The 10,000-nt window shown below is 43.5% G+C and overlaps 1 protein-coding gene across 2 annotated transcripts in view; it reads right to left on the minus strand.

Annotated features, from left to right (window-relative positions):
• Positions 1–133: 133 nt before the first annotated feature.
• LOC113824585 (glycoprotein-N-acetylgalactosamine 3-beta-galactosyltransferase 1) overlaps positions 134–10,000 on the minus strand; it is a 26,115-nt gene continuing 16,248 nt past the window's right edge. The window contains exons 5-10 of one of the 2 annotated variants that reach the window (XM_027377341.2): positions 8,659–8,797; positions 3,143–3,255; positions 2,771–2,881; positions 1,683–1,831; positions 996–1,160; positions 134–377 (exon numbers count right to left, since the gene is read on the minus strand). In XM_027377341.2, coding sequence (XP_027233142.1) covers positions 339–377; positions 996–1,160; positions 1,683–1,831; positions 2,771–2,881; positions 3,143–3,255; positions 8,659–8,797 — 716 coding nt within the window. In that variant the 3' untranslated portion in view covers positions 134–338. The remainder of the gene's footprint in view (positions 378–995; positions 1,161–1,682; positions 1,832–2,770; positions 2,882–3,142; positions 3,256–8,658; positions 8,798–10,000) is intronic. The other variant, XM_070144701.1, reaches the window with a different exon arrangement.

The following is a 10,000-nucleotide window of genomic DNA, read 5'->3' on the forward strand; positions in this document are numbered from 1 at the left end:
GTATACAAAAAGGATAATTTGTTATCAACAGATTCTTGTTCAGTGACCAATACAACTATGATAGTTATTTCAGCACATGCAGGAACAATGATAGTTATTTCAACACTTGCAGGAACATAATGAGATCAGAAGGTACTTAAAATCTTTCATTCATTGTACATGGATAATAGAATACTTTACAGATATGCAAACTATACATAGATATTTATCACGACTACACTAATTTTCCTTATTTATCTATACAGTGATCTCCCTCCGCTTCCCCTTCCTCTTCAGCTGCTCCGCCTTGTCCATTTCGTGCTCCTTGGCTGCTCGACGTGCTCTTCAGGCCTGTTGTCCTACTCTTTGGGCTCGAGGCGGCCGGCCTGCTCCAGGATCTGGCGAAGGAAGTCATGAAAGGATGTCAAGCCGGCTCGTCAATTTCCTAGAGCACACCTAATGACTGTGTCTGAGTGTCCCGGAGGCGAAAGCGGGAGAGCCTCTAGGGAGTGTAACCTGTTATGTATCAACATACACTAAATGATAGATATCGTTAACTCCTGTGTATAAATTATGTACTTATTTTAGTGTACTTTTATGATTCTCAGTAAATGCATTATCTTCCATAAGGGGGAAGGAAGTGTTATGTATTAACACACTAAACGTTATATGTTATTAACTCAATAAAGTTCCTGTGTATAAATTGACTAACATTCATTATGTTTGTGCCACCCATGTAACGACGCGCAATCCGTTTTCTATGACCGGTCAAATGTATGCCCTAGCGGCGATGTATGTAACCCCGCATGGCTTAGCAACAATAAAGAGGAGACATAGATGAGACTCTCTCTATAAACCTAGTAAACAAAAAACGGGTTTATCCAAGACTTCGTGATCCCTACTTTGGCGAACGAGGATGGGAGATAACGAAACGCTTATCTTATGATTAAGGTGAGATATGAACTGATGAGATAGATGTTTGTGAGATAGATGAGAACATCCCCAACAGAACTCACCGGACGGGGTATGCTGGCGGTGTCGGGGGGGAGAGGCGCCGGGAAAGGGTCCTTGTGCTGGATCCCGAACGGCCTCACGTGGTACAACATATATTCCAGTTCGTACATCCTGGCAGTGTTGACATAGTGGAAGGATATGGCGGTGTCGGAACAGCAGTCGAGTCCCTGCCCGAAACAAATGAATCAATTAATGACCTTATTTATTGGGTTTCTGTTTTAAGGTGGTTAGTCGATGGCTGAATGGGTAGACGTCTTATGGGGAAAGACTCCAAGAGAATTGCTTCTAAATGTATCAAATAACGACTTACTAACTTCTCGTTATACTCTTTCTCTTAGTCGACTGATTCCAAAAGATAGATATACAAATGTAATCAAGAGTCATTGTAAGTGAAGAGATCCGACAACTGAGTTAACATTTCTTCAACATTTCTGCAATACATATGAACAGGTATTGCCTATGCAAGTATAAAGTCAACTTTGATTTCGCTGACAGCTCTGAAGAGGATCGAAAACTATTAGCATGTCTCCTTTTGCAATGTTATTTTACGTTATTGACAAATATTTTGCTTTACGACTGTGTATGATAGTAAATTATGATATTTTATACAAATAAAACCATATGTAGATTAATAAATCAATAAGCACACAGGTTTCGACACCTTGCAAGCGAAGTGCCCGGATACCTACAACATAGGGACTATAGTAAGCGTAGGTTTTGTACCAGCCGGGTATGCCGCCCATGAGGTGCGTCCCCGGCGTGAAGGGGAAGAAGCGGCCGCGCCCGAGGCTGTCGCGCGAGTCGCCCGCCATCACGCCGATCTTGTCCAGACACTTCCCTGCCGCGTTAGGAAGGAGGAGTTATGGAGTTATGGCTCGTTAGTTGTGCAGAGTTGTAGATGGTTTGCTTAGGAAAGCTATGGGAAATTATAGTTAGTTATCTTAACATATTAGTTGGTTAATTCTAGAAAATTATGGAAAGGTTTGCATAGAAGCGGAAAGTTAGTATAGTGGCACTGGCAAATACAACAGGATGAATGTAGCGAAGCACTGCTGAAGGCCCACGGGAAAGCTTTTGTGAAGATTGCTAAACTGTAACGTCAGGCTGGTCCACAAGAGCTTACATGATTTCACGTTCATTTTTAGTGCACAGGAGAATCGAAAATAGTTGGCCAGGTGAATGATCCTCTGCCACGAACGGACGAGCGAGCACTAAGGGTGCCCCTCGGAACCTACCCTTCTCCTTCACCTCTTCCCTTCAAAGGGCACAGCAGGTCACCTGATCGGGTTTCTATAAAGTATGGGCATAGTGACTAAGCTAACAAAGCCAGTCACTCATCTCCGATAGCAAAAATATGAACAGTTAAACAAAAGCTTGGCTATACGTATGAAACACCTGTTCACCCGTGCGAACGCATCTACAATCAGTCAGGTGTGGGTGCAATGAAATCCAGATACAGGTGTATTTTCGAAATACTCAGATTTATGGGGTAGATACAATTCAGATGCAAGTTTATATTCAAATTTTCAGATTCTGATGTAGAAACAGTGTAGCATTCATTGAATACATGGTGCTGCACTGTGCTATACAGAGTTGTACTGTCATGGGTTGTACTATATAGAAACATATCATTGTCAAAAGATCACTAAGGATTATATGTTACTATATTGTACAACCCATGGCAGTACACAGAATTATACAACTGTATAGGACAGCGCAGCACCATGTATTCGATGAATGCTACATATAACATGCAATGCAGACTGCAGATACTTGCCTATCTCCGCGTCCTCCGCACCGTGAGGGCTGCTCTTGCACTTTTTCTCGTCCGTGAGAGCTTCCTCCACGAACTTCCTCGTCGCCTCCCGACTCAGCACGTAACCTCCACCTGCAGGATGAGGAGAAGTAAGGGGAACAGGCGAGCTAAGGGCATGCGGAGGGAAGGACTGGAGACTGAAGCGTAGGTAAATACTGCTGTGAGCATGAGGCCCACGTTGTATATTGGAGATAGAGAGAAAGAGAAATAAGAGGGAAGGAGAGAGAGAGAGAGGGAGAGAAAGACTGGTCTACTGATGCAGATAAGAATCCTTACAAGACCTTCCTCACACAGTCTTTGTCCAAATGGCAGAGCGTCATAAAGTTCACTGACCTCCACTCATGTAACCCTGCTTGGTGAAGGGCTTGAAGCGGGAGCCGAAGTAAATGGGGTAGTTCGGGTCATACGAGCTCAGCATGTAGCGCAGGTTCTCCACGATGATATACCTGCGGGGAAGAGAAGCTCAAGGGAGGGGAGCGCGAATGAGGGGAGCTCAAGGGAGGGGAGCTCGAATGAAGGGAGCTCAAGGGAGGGGAGCTCAAGGGAGGGGAACGCGAATGAGGGGAGCTCAAGGGAGGGGAGCTCGAATGAAGGGAGCTCAAGGGAGGGGAGCTCGAATGAAGGGAGCTCAAGGGAGGGGAACGCGAATGAGGGAAGCTCGAATGAAGGGAGCTCGAATGAGAGGAGCTCGAATGAGGGGAGCTCAAGGGAGGGGAACGCGAATGAGGGGAGCTCAAGGGAGGGGAGCGCGAATGAGGGGAGCTCGAATGAAGGGAGCTCAAGGGAAGGGAACGCGAATGAGGGAAGCTCGAATGAAGGGAGCTCAAGGGAGGGGAGCTCGAATGAAGGGAGCTCAAGGGAGGGGAGCTCGAATGAGGGGAGCTCAAGGGAGGGGAGCTCGAATGAAGGGAGCTCAAGGGAGGGGAGCGCGAATGAGAGGAGCTCAAGGGAGGGGAGCGCGAATGAGGGAAGCTCGAATGAAGGGAGCTCAAGGGAGGGGAGCTCGAATGAAGGGAGCTCGAGTGAAGGGAGCTCAAGGGAGGGGAGCTCGAATGAAGGGAGCTCAAGGGAGGGGAGCTCGAATGAGGGAAGCTCGAATGAGGGGAGCTCAAGGGAGGGGAGCTCGAATGAGGGGAGCTCAAGGGAGGGGAGCTCGAATGAGGGAAGCTCGAGTGAAGGGAGCTCAAGGGAGGGGAGCTCGAATGAAGGGAGCTCGAGTGAAGGGAGCTCAAGTGAGGGGAGCTCGAATGAGGGGAGCAAGCTCGAATGAGGGGAGCTCAAGGGAGGGGAGCTCAAGGGAGGGGAGCTCGAATGAGGGAAGCTCGAATGAAGGGAGCTCAAGGGAGGAGAGCTCGAATGAGGGGTGGAAGAAGGGTGAGGGGAATTTGAACTGAAACTGAAATGTTCTCCGCTAAAACTTTTATTTTTATTTGATTTCATTATTTTTTCTACGGTATTCCCCAGAGAGGAAAGGATTACAAGTGGGATAATTATATTGCCCCGGGAGAAGTTTGGGCATTAACACTGATATTTCCCGTAACACAAATTCCACGTCTAAAAAAAAAAAAAAAAAAAAAAAAAAAAAAAAAAAAAAAAAAAAAAAAAAAAAAAAAAAAAACGGATCAAGAAAATAAAAAGGATTTTTTTTTTTTTTTTTTGCTTTATCAGAAAAATTGGAAAGCCAATTTAAATCATCGCAAACGTGAAATCCTGTTCGACCTGATACACAGGTGCCGACAGCCATGCAGCTGCGGTGGCGTTGCAGGTGTTGAGGGAATCGCCATTTGTCAGCCACGTGTAAGCCGCTGGGGAACGCCCGCGCAGACCAGTGAATGCGCAAGAGGGATACGCGCTGATAATTTTGTTCTTTCGACCACACCTATGCAAATACATGCTTATCCTGTTTGAATGCCTGTTTGTATGTCTATTGACTGGCTTATTTAATCTCTTTCTCCCGCGCCCACCTTCTCTCTCTCTCTGTTTGTCTCCCCCTCTCCCTCCCTCTCTTTCTCTCTCACTCCCTCTCTCTCTGTCTGTCTGTCTCTCCCAATGAATGAGTCAGCGAGCGAACGTGTGAGCGAGTGTGTCAGTGAATGAGTGAGTAGTTGATTGATTGATTGATTAAGTGAATGAGGGTCTTCTCCTCGTGGACCTATTTATATCCTCATGGCCGTTTCCTTTCCTCATAAACCGATCAGTATTCCCATGACCTGATCTATTCCTTCCCTTTTCTCTCTCCCTCTGTCTGTCTGTCTCTCCCCTACCCCTTCTCTCTCTCTCCCTCTGTCTGTCTGCCTCTCTCTCACTCACTCCCTTTCATCTCAAAGTGAATAGTAAAGGTTCTGCTCCACTGAAAAGAGAAAGCTTCGCGAAAAGACAAACAAGTAATTCTGGTCAAAACGTAACTGGTGCTTGTTAGGGTAATCCACTGGACACCCAATTACTCTACCCAAGCTATTTTCTGTATTCTAACCTTTCACACCTCTTTGAAATGCGTCTATTTCGATGGAGAAGCCCCTCCTTCAACGACACAATACCTACCTTCCTATTAATGCCCAATAATTGCAGATATTGCATGCCAATTTGTTTTATATATTTTGTTTTTACAATAGGTTTACGTTGTCTTAGAAACTACTTTAATTGGCTAGGGAAATGATGGCCAGAGTGGTTTCCCGTTGCCTCCTCTGGTTAGGAGTCATCCATAATTTTCTTCATTATCACAAGTCTACAGAGCGTGGACTTTTGAGCACCCTCGCCCCCCTCTAAAAGTGTACGTTAGCTGACGAAAAGTTATGGATCAAGATCTCCCTTTCTATGTGTGTTCTTATTTTCCGATTCTGAGAAAATTATATGAATTCAAAATAAAACCCTGTCTTTTTATATTACTCTTTTTCTGTATTACATAAAAATGTCTGCAAACACTTGTTTTCTTTGGCGAATAACAAAAAGAGAAATATGGTTTATACGTGTGTACTCGTATATGTATATACAAGTGTACATGTATATGTATATACGTGTATACATGTAAATACATATATGTGTATATACGTACATGCATATTCGTTTATACACATGTATACATATATACATGTTTGTATATAATATGTATATATATATATATTATATATATAAACGTATATATATATATATAAATATATATAAATATATATATATACATACATATATTTAGATATATATATATATATGTATACATATATATATATATATATATATATATATATATATATATATATGTGTGTGTGTGTGTGTGTGTGTGTGTGTGTGTGTATACATATAGACACATACATAAACAGACATGTGTATATATATATATATATATATATATATATATATATATATTTATGTATGTATGTATATATAAACACACATATAAACAAATATATGCATACATACATATACATACACACACACACACACACACACACACACACACACACACACACACATATATATATATATATATATATATATATATATAAATATATATTATATATATATATATATATATATATATATATATATATATATATATATATATATATATATATATATGTTTCTGTGTGTGTGTGTGTGTGTGTGTGTGTGTGTGTGTGTGTGTGTGTGTGTGTGTGTGTGTGTGTGTATGTGTATGTGTATGCATACATATATATTCTTGAAACTCTGAAAATATAAATGTGAAGATGGCTCTTTGCAGAAGCAAAAGCATATTCTCAACTTTTGTCTCAACTCGACTGTCTCTAATGTAATGTCATTTGAGAATAGACAGACAGTTTCACATTGGATTATAGGCCTATGTATTTATATGAGTATATGTGTGGATATATAGATTTATGTGTGTATGCATAATTATGTGTGTATATATGCATGTGTGTGTGTTGGCGTGTGTGTTGGCGCGTGTGTGTGTGTGTATTATACATACATAAGTAAATAATATATATATATATATATATATATATATATATATATATATATATATATGTGTGTGTGTGTGTGTGTGTGTGTGTGTGTGTGTGTGTGTGTGTGTGTGTGTGTGTGTGCGCGTGTGTCTGTGTGTGTGTGTGCGTGTGTGTGTGTGCGTGTGTGTGTATGTGTGTGTGTGTATGTATATATTCATACACACGCAAACCCGCATCGACACACAAACAAATGCATACATATATACACATATACATACATATGAATCCACACAAAAATCTATATATTCACACACATATACGCATATAAATACATAGGCGTTTAATCTAATGTGAAACTGCCTGTCTATTCTCAAATGACGAGACTCTTGTGGTCCTGTCTTACGTTTGAGACAGAGTTGAGACAAAAGTTGAGAATATGCTTTGCTTCAGCAAAGGTCATACACATTTTTATCGATATTTTTTTTTTTTTTTTTTTTTTTAATGTAATGGTGTGTATGTTGTGCCAGCACAATAGAGTATTTCGCCAAAGAAAACATTGCAAACCTTTTTATGTAGTAATGAATATGTAATTACTAAATACGCGCAGACCATAGATGTAAACAAACGACCGACCTATTATATCCCCAGACACTTCTGATTGTCTCAAATTTTAGTCTCAGAATTGTCAGAACTTTCGTGGATACCGGCCCTGGTCTTAAACCCCCCCCCCTTGATATCGATATTTCAACCATAAACCATAATCGTATTATTTGCCTAGAGCACCATCCATGCCTGCACCATTGGATTAACGTTGCCATGCCTAGAGCACCATCCATGCCTGCACCATTGGATTAACGTTGCCATGCCTAGAGCACCATCCATGCCTGCACCATTGGATTAACGTTGCCATGCCTAGAGCACCATCCATGCCTGCACCATTGGATTAACGTTGCCATGCCTAGAGCACCATCCATGCCTGCACCATTGGATTAACGTTGCCATGCCTAGAGCACCATCCATGCCTGCACCATTGGATTAACGTTGCCATGCCTAGAGCACCATCCATGCCTGTACCATTGGATTAACGTTGCCATGCCTAGAGCACCCTCCATGCCTGCACCCTTGGATTAACGTTGCCATGCCTAGAGTACCATCCATGCCTGCACCCTTGGATTAACGTTGCCATGCCTAGAGTACCATCCATGCCTGCACCCTTGGATTAACGTTGCCATGCCTAGAGTACCATCCATGCCTGCACCCTTGGATTAACGTTGCCATGCCTAGAGCACCATCCATGCCTGCACCCTTGGATTAACGTTGCCATGCCTAGAGTACCATCCATGCCTGCACCCTTGGATTAACGTTGCCATGCCTAGAGTACCATCCATGCCTGCATCCTTGGATTAACGTTGCCATGCCTAGAGCACCATCCATGCCTGCACCCTTGGATTAACGTTGCCATGCCTAGAGTACCATCCATGCCTGCACCCTTGGATTAACGTTGCCATGCCTAGAGTACCACCCATGCCTGCATCCTTGGATTAACGTTGCCATGCCTAGAGCACCATCCATGCCTGCACCCTTGGATTAACGTTGCCATGCCTAGAGCACCATCCATGCCTGCACCCTTGGATTAACGTTGCCATGCCTAGAGCACCATCCATGCCTGCACCCTTGGATTAACGTTGCCATGCCTAGAGCACCATCCATGCCTGCACCCTTGGATTAACGTTGCCATGCCTAGAGCACCATCCATGCCTGCACCCTTGGATTAACGTTGCCATGCCTAGAGCACCATCCATGCCTGCACCCTTGGATTAACGTTGCCATGCCTTGGCCAAGAAGCATGACTGATGCAAACCGCTCCGGCCGCATAACGACCAAACAAGCCGTCAGTATCGTTGAGGACATAAAAGGTCGCCCTTTACTTACGTATCGTCGTCAGCCTTGAGGAACCAGTCGTACTCCTGGAGGTGGTGATCGTACGCGTACTTGTAGGCAGCCTTTGTCTTGCCCCACAGCATGTTGCGCCCCTCCTCCACGCCCACGTCGATGGCGCCCAGGCTCTCATCTGGCAGGAAACACACAGCCGATGTCACATCCCTCACATTGGATAAAGAGCAGTTTACGACTAACGCGACAGGAATCGGGCAGATGGTAAATATAAAGTTGCCAGATGCACTCCTACCTAGGTTATCTTTATGCATGTCCGTACTTATATTGGATATCTATAACACAGCACAACCGAACATAAGACATCAAAAGCTATTTAGGATATCATATTGTAAAATACTGTGAACCAGTCGAAAATATAACCTGGACAGTAAAACAGCTAGCCGTCAACCGCGGCCATTGACAGAAGTGTGTCTCGCCTCCGATCACGAGACCGCTTTTGCTGTCGCGCGACACCCTAATTGCCACCGGAAAAGATGGCTCTGAACTTCAACAAAACGGGTCAGGACCGAAGTTGCCGCGAGGGACGCGAATCGGCGATAGAGAGACGCAGTAACCACAACGGCACTTGCTTTTCTAGATTTTGCAAAACTGCTTTTGGTGCAACATCGGGAAGAATGGCATGGGATGGTGCAAAGGCAAACACTGATGACTAGCCCCAAGCAACGCCGACTTCTGGGCGCTACCGCCGCCTTCGCACCAGTTGCCGTGAAGTAATGCTTGCAATTAGTGAAGATTGCAAGATAAAATTATGTATATGAAATGTGAAAAGTGCGTAGTGAAATACCTGATACATAGGGCTGGTTAGGTTTAAGATTTCTGATAGTAAGCAGTGAATAAATTGATATGATTTGTGGCTCGTGCGACATGTGTGCTGATTTATCATCGAAGCAATCCTATTAAGGAAGCGCTCATTAATATCCGAACACCTGAGGCTTTGGCGTGTCCGAGTTGTTCCTTTGCAAATCATGTAAATCATTGCACGAGGTCCAGGCTCTGAATCTTTCGAAGTATAGAGGCTTGTTATATCTAATCCGAACATATGCACCGCCCTCGTCCGTTTCCCTAGATGTGTGTCCTGCAGGGGCGGGGTGTGGGAAGCACCAACTATGCCACGCAGTTAATTGCAAATCTGCAGTTCGACCGCGAAAGTTCTGTGACTGTAATGGCCACGCTAAGTTGTTATAAATAATCATTTTAACTATTTTCACCCACTATTTCCTGTGTTGGCGCATCTTACTAATGTTGAAAAGAATTATCGAAAAAGTTCCTTCTGGAAAAAAACTAAATTCTCGCAGGGAAAAGCAATCCCAGGAGCCTC

Source organism: Penaeus vannamei, chromosome 32, assembly GCF_042767895.1.
Source record: "Penaeus vannamei isolate JL-2024 chromosome 32, ASM4276789v1, whole genome shotgun sequence".
In the NCBI taxonomy this organism is placed as follows: domain Eukaryota; kingdom Metazoa; phylum Arthropoda; class Malacostraca; order Decapoda; family Penaeidae; genus Penaeus; species Penaeus vannamei.